This window comes from Acyrthosiphon pisum, chromosome X (genome assembly GCF_005508785.2).
Source record: "Acyrthosiphon pisum isolate AL4f chromosome X, pea_aphid_22Mar2018_4r6ur, whole genome shotgun sequence".
In the NCBI taxonomy this organism is placed as follows: domain Eukaryota; kingdom Metazoa; phylum Arthropoda; class Insecta; order Hemiptera; family Aphididae; genus Acyrthosiphon; species Acyrthosiphon pisum.
The window spans coordinates 59853714-59875813 of record NC_042493.1 but is presented as its reverse complement, the minus strand read 5'-3'; the positions used below and the strand labels follow the sequence as shown (position 1 = coordinate 59875813).

General features: G+C 26.7%; 1 protein-coding gene across 1 annotated transcript; it reads left to right on the top strand.

Annotated features, from left to right (window-relative positions):
* Positions 1-591: 591 nt before the first annotated feature.
* LOC100162887 (DNA ligase 3) lies at positions 592-20548 on the top strand. The gene is made up of 20 exons (XM_001943654.5): positions 592-931; positions 1025-1246; positions 1797-1915; positions 2086-2303; positions 2383-2460; positions 7196-7355; positions 7428-7583; positions 7730-7861; positions 7928-8007; positions 8625-8712; positions 8791-8868; positions 9792-9915; positions 9981-10093; positions 10859-10963; positions 12680-12826; positions 12897-13019; positions 13387-13482; positions 14070-14152; positions 18236-18323; positions 20309-20548. Exons 1-20 carry the CDS (start codon positions 637-639, stop codon positions 20429-20431), a joined length of 2628 nt encoding a protein of 875 aa, XP_001943689.1. The 5' UTR covers positions 592-636; the 3' UTR covers positions 20432-20548.
* Positions 20549-22100: the final 1552 nt, after the last annotated feature.

Genomic DNA, 22100 nt, shown 5'->3' with positions numbered 1-22100 from the left:
TTCATAGGAGACTAAAATGTGCAAGAATATTAATTCTTTATACGTGTTCTTCACATGTTTATTAGTTAGGTACATTACTATTTATTACTATATAGATAGTTTTAGTTTCATTCATGGAAAACCACGTGTATTGAACAAAAAGCTTTATAATTCAACTTTCCAATTGATCATCAGTATGGTAAACAGAGCATCATTTAAATGAAATGGTCTAATAGGTTTTGATAAAATAACGGAAAATACAGAAAACTAGACTAATGTAATTTACGACTAACACGTGAATTGAACGAAAACGGTATAGTTTGTTTATTTCGTTATACCTATTGCTAAAAATATTATTTTAAGACTGTTCAAACTCTGACAGTTTTTTTTTTGTTATAACTATAATGTGAAGTGAGACAAGTGCCCGTCTCCGTATCGTGTCTGGATTTTTTTTATTGGATTTTTATTTGTCAGACTTAAACCAATGAAATCTCTTTGGTGACTGCTTAACTAATTTAATTTCGCTGAACGGTGTAGTCGATATATAGGTTAACTTTATTTCCTTACATTAGCATGGTTATTTTCCCTTTATATTTTCATTTGCTCAAATTAAATTATTCCAATTCAATTTAGTTATTTATTTTATAGCTTGACAATATGGAAGAACCGTCCGAGGACAAGCTTTTCGTCGCTGAAAAATCTAAGAGCAACAGGGCAAAATGTAAAAAGTGTAAAGAAGTCTTAAATCAAGGAGCGTTGAGGATTGCCAAAGTTGTTGCGAATCCATTTGGTGATGGGAAAATGATGGCTTGGCATCATCCGCAGTGTTTAGTAACTGTATTTTCTAAGCAGAGAGCGTCGACGGCGAAAATTACCTGTGTGGACGATATCGGTGGCTGGGACGGACTGTCCATGGAACACCAAAACGAAATATTGATGACTTTTCCCGATAGTAAGATATTGAAATAATTAATTATTAAAAGTATATGCATTAGTTTCAAGAGTGTATAAATGTGAGTACCTATAAATGTGTTTTATATATTAGTTCCTAAGGAGAAACTTAAAACACACGATGACGAAGAGCCTGGCAAAAAAGACACACCCAATAAAAAGAAACCAAAAGCAAAACCTGTGCCGTCCTCGCCACCAACCCAAGATTACTATTTTAAAGATTTTCGAAAACTGTGTTTGAGTCTCTCGCAGGAAAATAGCCATCTTCAAAAAACTGCTATTTTTAAAGAATTTATCGATAAAATTTTATCCAAAGGTATGTTCTATAAATTGTAATATATTTATAGATGTTTAAGATGATAAATAATTTAAGTATACACGCAATTACTTTCTGCTTTTATATATTTTTTCGTTATTAGGTACTTTTATATCACATTATGTATTTTTTCTCTTAAAATTTTGGTATAGGCATTTCAGAGTTCGACTTTATATTCATTTGAACTCGTAAAAAGCAAATTAGCTTATATTTCATTACTTAATTATTTAATTATACAATAGTATTTAAAATGTTAATGGCGTAAAATATTTGATCTTGTATATAAGTACTCAATTAATTATAATCTCGAGCGTATTATAAATTGAAATTTTATATTTTGACAATAATTGTAATTATTACCTAATTAAAATATACCTTAGAGTTAATATTATAATATTCACGTAAAACGGAAATATTTCATCGTATATACCTTAAAATTGAATAATGTTTAACTCTATTTTGATTTTGATCATTGTATTGATAGTGGTTTAGATACCTGCTTATATGTTTTTTTTAAATTTTTTATATAGTAATAATTGTGTTTATACAGAACATTCAAACGAGACCCGTGCCGAAAGTATGTTTTTATGGTGTAAAATGTTGTTGCCCAATTCGGAAAAAAGAATTTACAATCTACAATCAAAACAACTCATTAAACTATATAGTCAAGTAAAAATAATTATTTTCTTTTATTCATTACTTCATAATTACATTATTATTATAATGATTACACTAATTTCTTTATAAAAACAAATGTATACATATATTTGATGCGCAGCAATACTACCTACGTAAAATTATTTTTATTAAATTCCGTAATATATTTTAACTGTTTTAAGTTGTTTAAACAAAATGTAAACTTAATGCTGGAAGATTTGGAAAAGGGAGACGTTGCTGAAACGATAAGAATATTTTTTGAAAAAAGTAACAATGTTGATGTAAAACCAGCATCAAAATCAACTTTGACATTAGCTAAAGTAAACAGTTTTCTCGATAAATTATCAATTGAAACTACAGAAGTCGCACAAACGGCCCTTTTCAAATCAATCGCCAAATTGTAAGTTAACCTGCCCATCACACCACCAAGGTTAGAATAAATTAAATTTTATATTTAAAACAAATAATTTATTTTTCAGATGTACTGGGAATGATTTGAAAATGATAATTCGGCTAGTGATGCACGATCTCAGAATTAATTGCGGCCCAAAATTTATGTGAGTTTTAATAATAATTTGATAAGACTATCTTAAATACCTTCTTTTTAATGTGTATTAATTACATTGGTATTTGGAACATCTAGAAAACCTACTGTAGTTTGCTGTATCATATATTATATGCTTATATGTGAGCTTATTGCGGCTTATATGGTTTACAAGTATAACTATCCTAGACCTACAGTATACAATATACGAGTATATTATATATAATATGCAAATATCTTTGTGGACAGGGACTGACCACTAAATATTTTTGTTTATTTTACGGTGGTTTGTGTAACTGTCCACTAGAAAATCTGTTTGTTAGGTTGGTTATTGGGTCTATGCCAAATAGTAGGTATAGGTACAATATTAGTGTGTATTTATAGGCTCATATGTGGTATGAATACAATATGTCGTCACCGCTATTAACCACCGTATAACACGGTAAAAACAAATAACACGTATAACAAATTTAACTACCAATCTTTAAATTTTATATTTATGGTGGATTTTAAAATTTCACATTTTAAGTAATTTTTATGGGCACTTAAAATGAACAGTCTTCTTTGCCTCTAAGAGATTTTTAATAAATATAATATTAATATTTTTAATTCTAATAATTCTCCGAGATTATTTTAATAGTTAACACAATTTTGTTTTAATTTTTTGAAAATATTTTTTTTAAATAACTGAAGATATTACAAAATAATTTTTTTTTTTCATTACTATGTTTGACTTTTTCTTAACGAAGCATACATTTTTATTTCATATTCCAAACCAAAATACTTTTCTGAACGTTTTGATGAAGATCGAATTTTGAATGCGTTGTTTATTTGATTTAACATATATATTCCTTCTCCTAGGTTATAACTTCTAGACCGCCAATTACCTATATGCATTTGCATATCTGCATAATATATGCAAATGCATATTATCGCCTTTTTCTACCAAGTATATGCATACTTTATTGGTTCATGATGTAAACGCGTTTAAATTTAATATTTTTTTGACGAAATCTAAACTAAATTCAACTTATTCTTTCTTATTGATATCCAATATTGTTAAATACCTGTTTGCATACAGATAAAATAGTAAAAATAACTTTGACAACATTTGCCAGTAATTAAGATAGTAATAAATAACTATAATTATTGTTCGTTATACATTTATTCCTGGTAAATATTAAATTTCATCGTCAAATTGCATATGTAAATTTTGTAATTAGAAAAAAATTGTTTATACATAAATTGTTTAAAAAATAATACTCTATCCGAATATGTAAAAAAAAGTTGGTGTTACCATTTAAAAAAAAGTAAGTTGTATCGCGCATGCGCGTATCGAAAGTGTTAAAAATTTGAAATTTATCTAAAAATGTGTATTTAAGTATTATTTATCATTCAGTGAAAACCCCATTTCAATACAAGGTCATAGAACCGAAATATTTAGTGGTACCTCTTAGCGTGAACACACTGTATAGTCGTAATTTTCTACTGGTTAAATGTGTAAGAAACTAAAATAACATCTAACCGGATGAATTTTTACAGTCGTCGTTGAATAATACGTATACTTGCTTAGATTTTTTGTGTTCATATGTTATATATTCATCTGACTTAATTTGATCACCTTGTGATCTATATAACATTGTAAGTTATAACGAATTCACGAATTTAGTGGCGTATTTCGGGGTAGAGTTCTAGAATTCCGACCCTCCTCCCCTGAAATTTCTTTTTTCTACAATAAAATCTTAATTACGTATCACTATTTTAATGCATAGGTACAGATCAATTGTTGGTCATTTTTGAGAGATACGAAATTGTCAAAATTACTTGATGTATATGACAAGTCGATAATCATAGTTTTTTTTGGCTGATTTAGAATATTGATAAGCGTCTGCCATAATGGTCTATCGATTATTACCACGTTTATTAGGGCCCGAGGAGGCTCTGTAGATGACCCGGTTAAACGCACTGTAAATGTATATACTAGACTAACTATAATTTGTTATATAAAAATTAAAAACTGTTTGGAAAAAAATAATGTTACTCAGGTGAAACCCTTACTGAACAAAAATCCTGCGTACGCTACTGCACGAATTAGTTTTAATTTTTATGTTTAGAAAATTCGTTGACCTTTGTTATGATTTATGAATTAATACTACAGTATTATAACATATGAATATTGTATAACAATATATGAATTCATTATATATTCCCCATTAAACTTTACTCATTATTGACAACTAATGGCATGTGGCAAGTAAACTCAACAGGCCGCCTAGATGAATGCTTACAACTATGTATAAAAAGACATTCCACCTAGTCGAAAATGGTGAAATATAAACATAATATTATAGTATAGGTTCCTTTTGCTTTTATGCATTATTATTGTAATGTACATTTGGAATTTATACGATCGGTCCTAATTCATTACGACGTGTAGATAAGTAGATTCAAGCCGTTTATCATCTCATGTCAGACAGGTTAAACTACTCTACATGGCGTGTAGAGTTAATAATTTATATATTGGTTCTGTTATTACCTATGTTATCGATAATAACTTTTGTTACGGCTTTTATTGAAACGATAGATCAAAATATGCTGCACTTCATAACCTAACTTCACATCCTAACCTAGTGGATTTAGCTATATTACGTACGAGATTCCGAGAATAATACATGAATAAGTCATTGTATGTTTTCATTTGCAGTAAAAAGTCTATGTCTAATCATATCCCTCTGTAGCGAATCGATAAACTTTTTTTCAATTCAAAAGAAAAAAACCATTGTTGAAGTTCTAGTTTAAAAAGAAATGTTAGTTAAAGGTTTGTAATGTTGTCTTGAAATGATGAATATTATATTATAATTTATAAATTATAATATATGGACGTGACTTTAGTTGGACGTAATCTGTATTGTTGTTCCAGTTAATCGATTATTATTGGTTTATCGTAACTTTATAATTTGTTAGTGTCAACGAAACCGTGTCAGTGGTGGAGGGGGGGAAGTCGTGTGCAAATTTCCGGCTACGGCAAAAAATATTTAAGTAAAATTACTTTTGAAAAATATAGATATTAAGATTAATGTAAAAGTACAAATATTATTTTATAATTTTATCTGGTGGATATAACTAGGGCTTGAAACTTAAATGCTCTAAATATGTAATGATATGGACGCAGTTAAAATAAATTAATCTGATGCGTATAAAAACATAAAATATTATTATTTTGTTAAACTTACTCGAATTTACATTAATTATTGTAAGTTAATTTTACATTAGGTACATAGAATATTAATATGATTATCTATAATATATACCTGACTACTATAGAACTATCAAACCTACCTACTATTATTTTACAAATTATAATAGACACAATGTATGTATTTAAAAAAATAAATAAAGCTTTATGGATTTCGAAGTATACCTATACATATATTATGTTATTGATCATGAATATAATTCTAGACACTGCCACTAGATTAATGTTTCTATTGAAGCACATGTTTTTTTTTTAATTTACGAAGTTTTTAATATGATGCATATTATCATTGATTATAAATAGTATTTAAAAATTGTAATAATCACCAAGTACCTACATACGCGATAAAATTACCTATACCCATAACACCTATACTACTAGAAATCTTATATGATATGAAATAAATAAGCGCCTCATAATCAAAAATCTATAATACGTAAAAATATGCTCTGAATTAATCATTGCTCTGAATTAAGTCATGAAAAGTTGGTGGCTTATTTATGACGATTTTGAAAATTTCAAAGCATGTTTTCTTGTTATATTTTTCAAAAAGCACTAAATTAGATTATTTCAATATTATAAATATTTGTTAAAACTTCTTAATTTTTAAATAATTTAAATTATTATTAGGTATAAATGTACCTATTCTTGTAATAAAATATCACAAAAAAAACGTGTATAAAAATTTATTACCTCCTCTTTTCTGTTTTATTTTAAATTAAACTAATGTTTATTTAATGTAAGTAAAAATCTCTTTACTACAGTGGCATAAATTGTATGCTCGAAGGTGCTTACGTCAAAAGTTCATTCAGCCGCAAATGTCGCTCTATAAATCGATGATATTGTACTATTGTAGGCATGTGTCTGAATATAATATTTACGAAAAAAATTTCATTTCAGACTGTTAAACTGCTTAGAGCATACTATAATCTGTGTCTTATCTAAATATACGTATAGAAAATGTTTCCATTTAAAACTTTTGATAAAATACATATGTAATGCTGAAATAATTCATAATTATTGCACCGTGTAAAAAATGATTTAATTATTTAAACAAATTAAATTACTTATTCAAATGTTATTCTTTCATTATAGTAGGACAAAAAACTTTTTTTATTTGTATGTTATGTTTTGTTAGTCAAGATGAGTCTTTAAGACCTGTTAGTTGTTCTTGGCTTTAGTTATTGATCTCACTATCCACAAACACAATGAAAATATTTTCGTTATTTAAAGTCAATTCAGTTTGGTCAGATATATTTAATATTTATATATGTTATACATTTGTATATACCTGACAATATTTTACTAAGCCTCAATGTCCTCAAACACTACTACAGTAAGACACTAACACTATAAAATAGATGTATACTATTAATAATAATTAAAATAATTTTTAAAAAATGTGCAATGTGTATTGTGTATAATTAGCATATACTTGTAGGTAATATATTTTTATAGACCCACATTAATTGTAATTATATTTTATTTTCAGTTTAGGGGCACTTCATTCTGATGCATATGAAGCATACCAAACATCACATGATTTAAAATCTGTTGTACAGAACGCGTGTTCATGTGATTCATCTAAGATAGCTAGCAATGGAAAAATGAACATTAAATTATCTTTGTTAACACCGATTTTACCAATGTTGGTAAGTTGTTTTCCATTGAACTTGTAAGCTTTTACTTTTAACTTTTACCTTTCTCACATTTCATTGTTTTAGGCTGAACCATGCAAAAATTTAGATGACTTTTTTAAAAAGTGTCCTAATGGTATATACTCAGAAATTAAATATGACGGGGAACGTGTTCAACTGCATAAAAGTGAAACACAATTTAAATTTTTTTCAAGAAGTCTAAAACCTGTCTTGGGACATAAAGTAAATATATTCACATATAAACGTATTAAAAAAAAATCTTTATTATATAGACATAATATATAATATACATATATTGTTCTATATATTAATTATGTTTGTCTACATTTTAATTATTGGATATTGTTAAATATAAATTTCAATTTTAGGTTGATTTATTTAAACAGTATATTCCTAAAGCTTTTCAGCATGGAAAAGAGATTATTTTAGATTGTGAAGTACTAATGTATGACCACAAAACTAATAAACCTTTACCATTTGGTACCTTAGGCATTCACAAGGTATTTTTTTCTTATAAAGGCAGAATTTATAAGTTTAGCTAATACAGGTATTATTTGTTTTTATAGAAAAGTAAATTTGAAGATGCTAATCCTTGCCTGTTTGTTTTTGACTGCATGTATTACAATGGTGTATCATTATTAGATAGGTAAGAGATTACAAACACTAATACATATGAAATTAATGTTTACATTTAACTGTTTTCCCACATGTACTTATCTGAAATACATTTGAAAAATGTGAATGTTCACTAGGGGAGATAACGTTGACTTAAAACCTACACTGTTAGCCTTAACCAATGTTTAGTTTTATATCATCAAAAATATTAAATTTTATTAAAATGTATATTTGTATTTTTGAGTATTTTTAATTAAACATTTCTGGTATTAAAAATATTACTTAAAATATATTTAAATCATTCAACACTTGATTTTTAAATAAACTAAAAATTGTTTACTAGTTTATTTAAGAAGTGATGACTATGTTAATAATATTTATCATTATTTACTTCACCGTTAATTTGCTGTAATTTCTTGTTTCTAAAAAACAACAGATTGCTCATGTTAATATTTTAGGACTATCTTGAGGTTTGGGTGTATTGTCCACAATTGTTTGTAACATAATATTATATAATATGATATTATAATTATGAATACAAAATAGTATTAAAGTAATATTCGATTATGTGATGGGAGGGGGGGAGGGTTTTTTTACATAATATGTATTTTTGTAATCTATAATATAGAACAAATTAATGAATTTCAGAACAATTGTAGAACGAAGAAAAATTCTAATGCAGAATATGACTCCAATCAAGGGACATATCATGTTTTCAGAAGTTAAAGAGTTGCATGTCAGTATAATATTTTAAAATGCACAATTGTGTAAAATAATAACTTATGATTATAATTTTTTTCAACATTTATTTTAGAACACTAAAGAACTTAAGTTAATGGTAGAACATGTATTGAAACAAGGCCTAGAAGGATTAGTATTAAAGGATCTAACAGTAAGTATATTAATGACTTAAATTAAAATATAATTTATTATTGATTAAAAGTCAGATTATTCTTTTTGATTTGGTTTAAACATTAACATTCAAGTATATAGTATATAACTTAAAGAACTCAAAAAGCGACAACTATCAGTGTATACAAAATTACCAGGGATCAATGATAAATCATTGCATTCCAAACATTTTTATTATATGAATAATTCATATAAAATAACATTTAAAAACTCAAATCTTTTTTTGTGATGAATTTACTATTACAATTTTAAAATGAACTATTTTGAGGATAGTATTAACTAAATCTCATACTTAAATTTCATTGAGAATACAGTAATATTTTTGGATGTTATATAAAATTGATTATCATTATTATCTTTTATTAGAAACAGATATTATTTAAAAATATTTAAATACAAATACAAGTCAATAATAGCAATGAAAAACATTTTATTAGTTTTTAATTTAAATCCTATTTTTATGAATTTAATTTTACTATGACTGATTTTTTTTTTGGTACCAAAGAACTTTTAAGTGGATGATATTCATGCTATCTAGACTCTTAAAAATTAGAAATAAATAGTGTTTTAAAGTTTTCTCAAAATTAAGGTCGTTTAACAAGGCATAATAAATATCTATGCTCCGTTCTACGAGAGAAAATACACGTTTTGTGGATCCAACTGATAGCGGTGATAGATAATTTTTCCCACTCTTAACCATCAACAGTGAGTGAGTCATGGCTGGCCACTAGTCGAACTGTCGAACATTCAATGATCGTAACCAAACAACAAAAGTGGTGAGAGTTGCACATCGAGCCAACAAAAAAACGTGTACCTTCTCTTCTAGAACGAAGTATAGTTCATAAACAACATATTAATATGTATTTGTTTTGTATATATTTTATATATTTATTTTAATTTCAGGGGGTTTATGAGCCTGGAAAGCGACATTGGCAAAAAATAAAAAAAGACTACCTATTTGATGGATCCATGGCTGATAGCGCTGATCTTGTTGTTCTTGGTGCATGGTTTGGTACTGGGAATAAAGGTATATATTATGACACAAACTGTAAATTGAAATATTGAAATTTATAGTGTTTATTGAATAAACAGGTGGTATGATGTCCATATTTTTAATGGGTTGCTATAATGAAGCAAAAAAAAAATGGTGTACAGTGACAAAAGTACATGGTGGTCACGATGATAAAACACTAGAAAGATTACAGGTAAAGAAGAATCTTATTTAAATTTCAAATTTTAAATATTTCCTTATTATTTTGTAAAATGAATTGTCGGAATCAATTTTAAACATTTCACATATCATTTTAGAATAACCACTTAAATATTTTAGTATATTATTATTGGTTTGACACTAGGTTGAGATACTAATATTATATATTATTATTACAAAAAAATTAATTTATTACCACAAACTTTTTTTTATGACTAAATTTAAACAAATTAAGTTAATACTTAATGGATTTTGTAATTTTGACATGCTCCTAGAATCATATTAGAATCGCCCTACTGATAGTTTATAATAATAATAGTATTAATTTGTATGAGTTTTTATAAAGATGTATAATTTACCTAAAAAAAATATTTAAAAAAAGTTACATAAATGTACCAAATATTCAGTAATCCTAATTTATTTTTAAGTATTATTTTATTTTCTTCATATTTTCAAATACAATACAATGTATTTCCGTTTCTATTATTTTCATAAAATTTATAGACTAAGTGGTACTAACAATTATAAATTAACAGCTCAAATAAAAGCTAATACACTAATAAAAATATTTAAAATGTGGGGGCCATTCCATTTCAATTAAAATCTAAATGTACATAATTTTACTTTTACCCATATCTCTATTTAAATATTATGGTAAATCTATTCAATTATATTTGTATTATATCGTTGAAGAATTGATTAGGTATTAAATGATAGCTTGTGTATTGTTAAATATAATATTAATTCTTAATTATCTTAGGGTGAATTAAAAATGATCAAAATTAGTAAAGATCCAGAAAAAGTTCCAGAGTGGTTAAAATGCACTAAAACTATGATTCCGGATTTTGTAGCAGAAGATCCTAAAGTATGTATCAAAAAACTTTGAAAATTTAAGTATTTTATTAATTTATAAAAAATGTTTTGATTATTTCAAATATTTTTTTATTTTTTTTCATCCTATCTACTTTAGAGACTTACAGTATAATTAAACTACACTATTATTAAAATTATCATTTTCAATACACAGTAAAAATATTTAAATATTTAGACTAATTTTAAGTTATTTATAGGCATTTCAAATTTTCGAATTGTCTTAATTCATTGTTTTTATATATGTTGATGAAAATGGTCACTCTGTCAAAAAGCTTGAAAATGTAGTATAAGGTTCCTCTTAAGTTGCTCTTACAGCAACTGATGGCGCTCAAATTTATCCCCTCTGTTTATTAATCCTACCTGACAGTCATAAAAAACTGAATTACATTTTTAGGAAAGTATGTCGGTGATTGTATAAATTATGCGTTTTATTCTTAAGCATATAGGAAAATAATATTATAAATATATTATAAAATAATATTATATTATATAGGATAATAACACTATAATATTATATAAGTACGTATTTATATTACTACATACATTTTTAATGATAAGAAAATTAAAATATGATAATGATATAATATAAAAAAATATAATTGTTTTTGGATAACATTATTTAAAAAAAATATATATTCATAAGTGTTAATAGTTTTTGGAATAATATGTGTTATATGTAAAAAAATCATTCTGTATAATTATCCACCAACCCTGCAGGGTTGCGCTTATTGTAAATGAAAGTGCGCCTTAAAATACACATATTGGCAAAATAAACACAAAAGAAGCAACATGATTCACGAAAAAAATTACCTGAGAAAACATAATAAATTTGTAGTTAAATATTGAAGTTTGATAAGACAATAATCTAATTGGAAATTTTACGTAGAAGTGTAACTACACGTTTTCAAATTATTTTGAACAATATCAACAGAGTTATAGCCAATTTATCTAGAAATTATTGTAGCGTATTTTTAACATTTTATCAGATAAATATTCCCCGCGTTACAATACACTATTCGACACCTATGACAACCAATGAACAAAAAAAAAAATTGTAATAATTTCTACTAGGTATAACTATTATAATCTGCAAAAAAAAAAAAAAGAAAAAAACATCATTGTTAAACCAATAGTTCCCGAAATAATAAGCTATCAACAAAAAATTAGTGATATCCCAAAAAAAAACTCCGCCATACACGGTGTCAAAAAAAAAACGCAAAGTAAAAAAAAACGTCTCTAAAAGTTGTGATATAATTTTATAGGTATCTAAGTCTTTGAACTATTGATATATTTTATGTTAAAATAATCTGCTACCTATAGAATAATATCACAACTTTTAAAGCACTTTTTTTTATAATTTGTATTTTTTTACATGGAGTATGGCGAAGTATTTTGTTGGGATTACAACAACAAAAACAATTATTATAATGTTGTTTGATAAATTTTGGCAAAGTCAAAATAAATTTAGCAATTTTTACTATTAAATTTTTAACTCATAACCATTGTTGCAGACGTTAATATTATACATAAATTAATAACTGTTTACAATTACAAATTAATTTATTTTAGTTAATTCAGTATTTTTCCAAATCGTTAATGGGAAGCTTGAAGCGGGATACCTAAGACTGAACATGTTTCTACGCACAAATATATTAATTTATTTTTAATTATAAAAACATAATTCTTTAAACCTTTATATTATTTGTAGAAAATGCCAGTTTGGGAAATTTCAGGAGCAGAATTTTCTCAAGCTGAAGTGCACACTGCTAATGGTATATCGATTAGATTCCCTAGAGTAACTAAAATTAGGAATGACAAAGATTGGAAAACTGCAACATCATTAACTGAATTGCAAGTAAGTTGAGACACTATTAGGTATCTATTATAATTTGAATGTTTTGATTTTATATATAATTTATTTTTAGAATTTATATGAAGCATCCAAAGAAACTAACAATTTAAGTATTTTTTCAAACCTAAGCCCGGAAAAGAATACTAGTTCTGACAATGACTTACAGTCATCACCTGAGAAAAGAAATAAAATTAAGGTATCAGTTTAGCATAGTAGATATGGATTATAGTTGTTTATTATAAATATTTATAATAAATACAATCATAAACAGAAAATAAAAAATATGATATATTATTTATAGTGAAACGGCTTATTGCAAGAAACCTTTAAATTTTTTCAGTTTTTCTATGAGCACTACAAATATATTATATAATATTATTAGTATAATATTGATTTTGTAAACAATTGTAGTTAAATAAGTTTACAAAGTTAGGATAAAATTATGCATTACATTATAGTATGTTATGTTTATTATGTTTATTATATATTATTAAAAAACTCTTGTAATTACAAAAAAAAATGTATTTGTAGAACAAAACCTAATAGTTTTTTTTTTATTCTAGAGAACTCTGGAAACAGCTGTTACAGAATCTTCTCCGTTAAAAATGAATACTGAAATTCCTGTTAAAAGAGCAAAACTTTCTGATGAACGGCGGAGGGTAAGATTTCTCATTTGTTTAAAATTTTATATTTTATCACCATAATATTATTTTGTGTAAGTAATAATTATATATTAAAATACATTTTGGTAAATTATAATTAAATAATTTAAATCATCAAAATGTTTAACGCCAGTGGCTCACACTGACACTAATGTACATTTTAAATTGTACATTCAATATTTTAATATTTCTTACTTTTTTATTATTATTATTATAAGGTAAATTAAAAAAATTTTAAGTTAAGAATATAAATTGGAAACTAAAAAAAAAAAAAATTAATATTAATAAACGGGCTGAGGCCTTTTTTACAATTTAGTTTTAAATTTCATATATTATAGTAAATAAACATTGTAATAATAATAATAATAAATAATGCTTAGAAGAACGGGTTGTGGTGTTGGATGAAGAATTTGCGAGTCTGTTTTTGAAAACAATTTGGTGGGTGATATATTTCACATTAGAAATGCTATTAGCATGATGCTACCCTTATTTATTTTCGAGTGTGCGCCACTGGACTTTAACCTACATATACACGGTTTACAATACTAGTGTAGGTTTTATATTTTATTATTTTTACTTTTTAGCGTTTGCCTGATTTATTCACTGGAATCCGTGTGGTTGTGCCAGATTCGATTTCTAAAAATACGTTTTTACGATATTTTATTGCGTATCCTTTTTAAACCGTTACCTACTTATTACAGGTACCTGTTACATTTATCTCGTACGTAGGTATACAATATAAAGATTACTGGATAATTTAATATGTAAGATGTATAGGTATATAATATACGAGGTTCTCTGTGTAACTATACGTCCCACAGCATGTCAGCATCCGGAACTACAAAAATCCTCATTATACGTTTTGTGTAACGATCACAGTGTGTACATTTAGTAGATATAAAGTTATAAATAGTCACTTTTATAATTTTATTCACCCTGAATAAAGATCTCAAAACGTGTTTCTGTACATAATGAACCAATTGAGTTACGAGCGTGAATAAGGTAAATTAAATGATTTTTTATACATACAATTGTGTCTATTTTTCTCTTTGGTACTTAAAATTATTTTAAACAAACAATTGTAGTTCCGACGAAGAACCACTCCCAGAGACTTGGGAATTTATCATTTGAAAATAAAAAAACCAGTTTGCATATAGAATATACCTAATGTATGTAGATTTATAATAATAATAATTATTATTATTTATATTATTTATAATAAATACAATATTCATTACAGATGTACATAAAATTAAGTTTTCTAAATACGAGTCAAAACTCTCAATATAACGATTTTTTTTATGGTACAATGAAATTTTTAGTAAACAAACATTAGGTTCTTTACGAAAACATTTCTATTTGACAAATTAATTTCATATTATTATTCTACTGTTAGTTAAAAAATGTTTGTATACATTTTAAATTCATTGGCGGATATCCGGGGGGCTTGGGGGGGGGGGGGGCTTAGCCTCCGCTGATGGCCGCAAAGCCCCCTCTAAAATGTTTGCCATATTATAAAAATATTATAGAGTTCAGTAAAAAATATTAAGAAACATTTTTTTAAATATATATTGTACCTACATTTCAGTTAAAAATGTTGATACAATGTTCGTTATATTATATACCTATACAAGGCGACACCCGTTAGATCACTCTGTATATAAATAATTTAGAACACATACATAGCACTGTTGACTGATGATACGATTTCCGTTAAATTGTTATTTACTATTTGCAACAGTTTATTGATGTACCGTGGTCCGTGACACCGTGTTTTTATCTCTCGTGTAAAAATAAATATTAGGGAAATTCAAGACTGTCGTCTTTTGTGTCAATTATGTTGGCGAGTGGCCTGTTTCCGTAGCTGCGTGTGACTGTGTGAGAGGTAGTAATGTTTTGTTTGTAAATTGTACAGAGTACGTCGTGTTGATTATTTTCAAACGGGAATAACGTAACTTGTCGGTTGTTATTTCAAACAACTGTTTGCAGTGCACGGCATATTAGTTTATTAATTATCATTATTAGGCCATTGCCTTTTTTTAGTTTTTTCTGTAAATTAAAAAATATGTTTAGTATTTTTAACATAAAAAAAAGTGTTGCCCGTCGAGGCAGAAACGTCTAGCTCTGCGTCTTGCTCCTTTGATGTGGTTAGTACAATAAATACCAGACAGACTATCGATGATTTAGGACACCTAAATTCAGGTCCTATTCATCCAAAAATTAAGGCAACTAAATTTTTAAAATAAAATAAATTAATTTTTGTTATTAATAGGGTGGAGTCACCACCTTGGCCACCTTAAGAATATTTTTTCTATTGAATAAAAAAAGACATTTTTCCAAATGTCTATAAAATTCTTCAAGTATCACTTACTTTACCTTTCAGCTCTTCAACTTGCGAGCGATTTTTTTCGGCTTTGCGAAGAATAAAGACGTGGGTGAGAACTTCTATGTATCAAGAACGTTTTATAAATCTTTCTATTCTCCATATAGAGAAAGATGTAACAAAAAATATGGATACTGAATGTATTTTAAATGAATTTTCCAAATCCTCGAGGATGATGGTTTTAAAATAAAACATTTAAGACAAATATTTTATAGTACCTATTTATTTTCTACAGTACCTAAACTATATTATTATTTGTTATGTAAGATTATATTATTAAATTTTAAATATAAAAAAAAGTAATTAGACATCCATTTTATTCAAAATATTTCGTTCAGTTGTTCAGTAAAATTATTTCAATGTTAAATTAAAATTTTGTTTAGAATTATTAATGGAAGGGGGGGGAATAGCCCCCAACCCCACGCCTTTGATTCATAAGAAAAATCGTAGCCCCCCCAAATTTTTCGATGGATATCCGCCAATGTAAAGTTGTAACTTATTAAGTATAGGTACACACTCGTCAATCCAACATACGACGAAAGTGACCACAGTGGCCGTGGTGTTCTTGAGAATATAGCGCCCTAGGTAACCTATTGTATAGTCGTATAGACTATAGGTAATAGTAAGTTACATCCCAATAATGTACCTTTTTGATGTAAATTGCATCCATGTATTTTTTATATTACAATGTAAGTTACCAATTCCCAACTAATATTTTCCTTCTCATTGTATATTTGTATCCGACTGTTAACATTACTGTCATAAATTCACATGATATGGTTAAAAATATTAATAAATAAAAATAATAAAAATAAATTATGTATAGGTACCTACGTCATGTTATATTAATATACTAATTAATAATTATTATTTAAATTGCTTACTTGTATTGGTACTAAGCTGTAGCTGTTTAATTTTTCTGTCCCAACTTCATTCTTTTTAATTAATAATTATTAACTTATTTATTATAAGTTATAGGTTATATTGTTATTACGACTTGCTTCACAAATAAAAACATTATAGGTAATAGGTATATTATATATGTTATTTTTACAGATTTTCCGTCGAACGCAGTTAACGTAGGTAATAGGTCCTAATGCATGATTTGACCGGTAATGCACGATTCCGTACGTTTTACATTTTTGGGAACACGATTCCGTTCGATTTTGATCAAACAATGGGTTATCAAAATTACCCCAAAAACTACACAATTACGTACGATTTTCTGTGCAATGTTGCCATTTTTCGGCCGACGTCATATAAAAGTATACCAAAAATGATGAAGAAATACCATTTAAAGTAGGGGGTCTAAGTTTTACTCTTTAAGTTATGGGCAATTTACCTTTTTTTTAATATAACCAAACCTACCGCTTATTTTGTTATGTATCTTCAAAACTTTTCAACATTTTAACGTATTTTTTTTTTTTTAATGCTATTTACCTAATAATTGTCCTATCAACCAATATACACAATTAAAACAGAAATGTGCAAATTGTTTTTTTTAAATTGAAAAAAGTAGGTAAATATTTATAAAGTGACCTGTAGTAAATTCTAAATTATTAGGGGTATTACGCAATTTAATTTTGAAATACTATAATTTTTGATAAAAAATGTTTCCTTTTTTCAATTTAATAAAAGATAATTTCTGTTTTAGTTTCATGTGTTGGTTAATTGGGCAATTAAAAAGATTTTTTAAAAAAATTACGTTATAATGTTGAATAGTTTTGGTTATGTTAAAAAAAGATAAATTTTCCCATAACTTAAAAAAAAAAAATATTAGACCACCTCTTTAAAGTGTATATTTTCATCATTTTTGGTATAGGTACTTTCATATGACGTCGGCCGGTGACTTCCCCCGGCTCACATTTTATACCTACATTATTATTTTACGTTATTAGTATATATTATATCCGGTACCTACAATCGACATTATAATGTTTGCGGATGTATCGTACAGTAAATATGAGTTTTTAAGTGAAAACAATACTGTAGACACCTATTTATTGTTAACGACATTTCTACATTTTTTAATTACTCATCATTATTCACCAGTTACATAACAAAAAATATTATGTTATAAACTATTATAACTATTAGATTCCAATTTATAGTATTGATTTTATATACCTAGTACAAAATAATGAGGTTACTACTATAGAGAATATGTATCCAAACAGGTACTACATAGTTCAACAATTATTATTGAAATATGTTTATGTTGTAATGCTCAAATTACAAACCATTAACGTTTGGTATGTGATCAACAGATCATTATAATAAAAAATTTAGATATTTTTCGTTAAAAAAAAAAAAATAATAATAAATTTGTTTTACTTAAATTTGATTTCCCTTAATACAAACATTTAGCTATGGAGGTACACCTTTAAATTCATCAAATGAATTAGCACCTACACATGTTATAGTTCAAAAAAAAGAGCACAATCGATCATCTGAAGTAAGTATATTAATACATAATATTATACGTAATAGGTACATAATCAGTTTTAAAATTCATGTATTACTGATTCCGAGGTATTTTTAAATATTTTAAACAAAATAACCCATACAAAATAAATAGTTTTAATTTAAAATATTTTGTAATTTTGATTTGTATGCACAAATAAAAAATTAAATGCATTTTATACAGTTTTCGCTAAATTAAGTGCTGTTGAAAGCATTGTAAGTATAGTATAGTCATTAATACATTTTAATTTTCTCAATTTCTATAATATTACAAATACTATATCTGTAAATGTAATGGTTTTCAATACCCATTAAAAGGATAAGTTATAAAAAAAATCAATAAGTTCTTATTTGTATATAGACACTAGACAGTTTAAGTTACAAAAATGAAAAAATAATGCTTACATTTAAATGCTTTTAGACCTACAGACATTATATGAATTGATCTTTTTAATCAGGTTAAAATAGAATTCAAGCCAAGGTGCTGCTGCAGTATATACCTGTATATATGCAGTATAACCCAGGTTTAAATTTAAAGGCAATAATTTAAATTAAGAGTCATTTTTGTTCATCATATGCCCAAGTATTCGTAAAGCTGTTAGTTTCGAATACCTGTTGCTATACAGTAGGACCGTTGATTCCTAAAACCAAATTTTGATTAAGCTTCAATGCCTCAGCGTACCAGCGTACCGTTTGAAGAATTAGTTTAAAGGGACGCCCAAGGGCGTCCGCAGGAATTTGTCAAGGGGAGGAGAAAATATTTTCCTTTTTACATTTTTTGTCTCATTATCCTATTACTTATAAAGTATATTTGTGACATGTTTTCTTTCACATAGACGAAGAATGTAAAAATATTTATGAATTGTATGTAGATAGTTAGTTAAAACTTAATCTTATAGAATTAATTGTTATGTAGGTAATTTTAAATAATCAAATACATTTTTTTTTATCAATAAAATGTTACCGTTGATTTTATAATTTTAGGTAATTTTTAAAATGAAATATTTCTACCTTATTCAGTCATTGAAACTACAAACTTGAAAAGTTTAAACTAGGTATGCCATCTATGAACATTTAATTTTTTTATCAAAAAAGTAAGAACTAGGTTGACACTGCAGTATATATTGCACTTGGTCCCACCACTACATCTCATAATCTATAAAAACAACGTTCTAAGTTCTAACGTTCATAATTGAGTCTAATAAAAATCACTGTAAAAAAAAAAAAATGTTTTTAACTTTAATTCAAAAAAAGTTTATTTTATGATATTTTATATTACAACGGTATAATGATTGAGGTTGGGATTACGATGCACTTTGCATTGTTTTTCAAATCTAGCTACACGATACTCGTTTTATAAAATACTTACATTGAATTTTTGACGATTTTAAATTTTAAGGTAATTTTTTTGCATTTAAAGATTTTTTGAGCATTTTGAAGATTTTTCTAAATTTAAATTTAAAATGTTATTTTAAATTTTTCACATGTTTTTATATGAAATTTATAATAAATATATGATCTAAAGTCTAAACCTATAGGTATAGAAAAAAAAATAGTTAATTTTCAGATTAAATAAGTAGTCCAAATGATAAGTTTTGTATGTAAAACTTTTATACAATCATTTAAAAGTTTAAAATGTACTTATATTATAATTTATACGGAATTTATTTTAAAATGTATAATATCTTTAATATTAAAAATAAAACAATTTAGTGCACTATTTAGAATTTCTAAAATTTCTGCATTTCTAAGTTTTTTTAGAACATTAAAATTATCAATAATAATTATGATAATCAACCCAAAAAAAGCCAAGGGGGGCAACTGCCCTTAATTGCCCCCCCCTGCGGACGCCCTTGGGGACGCCTTATATTAGTGAAATTGGTGGTAGGGGGACCGAGTCCACCTGCGTCCCCACACTTAAACCCTTATTGTATCCGAACCGTATTATACTGAATAATTTCTCGTGTGTTAAAACAGAAACCTATGAAGGAAGAGAAGAAGGAGAAGAAGAAGAGTTTGAACGCTACTGCCGTGTGCGCGCAATGGTTTTGGGACAGCATACGAAAAGGAACGCAATTGCCCACAGAAAACTATCAATAAAATAAATCGAATATCCAAGATTTACTTTGCGTCGCACCCGCATATTTTTATTTGTTATACTATTATCGTTTCTTCGACCAGTCGGATTTTCAGCCAATATAATAATAATATAATATATATTATAACTATTACTTATTTAGACACCTGAGACCTGCAGTACGAACACAATTTCATAATATTATAGATACCTGTACCTAATGACCGTCGCGCGGCGTGTCCGTAAATTATTTTGTGACATTTTACTCTTATTATACACATTACAACATGCGTTATTATGCCGTCTGTGCACAACTCACCACGATACCACGAAAATTGTGTGTCCCGCGAGTTAAAAAAGAAAAAATCCCAACCCTATATTTGTACCCGATAAGATGAGATCAACTAACTAGCCGGGTTTCCGTTTCGTCATGAAATTTTTGGCTGAGACACGATTGAGCATAAAACACCTTTTTTGTGACACGATTGAGCATAAATTGTCGACGTATCAAAGGAAATTGAAATACAAAAGAAAATCCAACACTATTGAGCACAAAAAAACACTGCAACGTTGCCATTTTCAATTTTGAACTGTATTATACAAAAATATTTATTTAAATAATTATAATGATTCAAAATAAAACATGGCAAAAAAATATCATGTTTTCATAGTCAATACCTATGTAATAAACCTGGTCACATTATTCAAAATATTTATAAATCAATAATAGTCTCAATAGTAGTCACATTATAATACAGTATATAGATATTTTTGTTAATAATGAAATAATAATAATAATAATAATAGTTATGACTTATGAAAATAATAAAATCAAAATATTTATAAATCAATAATAGTCTCAATTATAGTCCGGAATAATACTCCGGAACTAATTTATTAATCCATAACATTGTCGATAAAGCTGAGTGGCTCGGATTATGTCTCGTGTCAGATATCATAATAATTGGTGTAATAATACGTGAAAATAATAAATTACAAAATTTTGGCAACGTGAATTTGCATAAAATTGAATAAAATATTCTATGCTCAATCGTGTTGCTAAAAAGGTCTATGCTCAATCGTGCTTTAGCGAAATTTTTAAATCTTCAAAAGTTTCTGTTAATTATTTTTTTTTGCTTTGTCGGTATTGCATCATCACTAGGTCCCTCCAGGTCATGCTGGGTGTGTATGACTGTATACACGCCCAACAAAACAATTTATACCGAACTATAAGTATAGTAAAATAATTATACATAATTTCAAACCATATAAAATTTACATAAAGTTAAAATATGCGTTGCGCTCATGACAGTCCAAATGTGGGGATTAATGAGACATCCGATGCCGATGTAATTTTGTCCACAAAAATAGGCTCTACGGGAATAATTATCCTATATTCTGTAGAATCAACCAATAGTTGTAATTTTTTTTTAAAATAATATAGGGTAGAATTCTACAGGCCACATTAAACTCCATTTTCAATATTTTGATCTCAAACTTTATAATGTCTTCAAATATAATACAATTTTAAGCTTTTTTTTACAAATTATATCATACCTACCATTATTCTAAATAAATAAAAAACGGAGTTCGATGTGGCTTGTAGGAAGTCTTCGTTTTTCTGATAAAAAATAGTTTTCAAAACCTGACCATTCTATAAGCCCTGAGAATTATTTCTGTGTAGTCATTTTT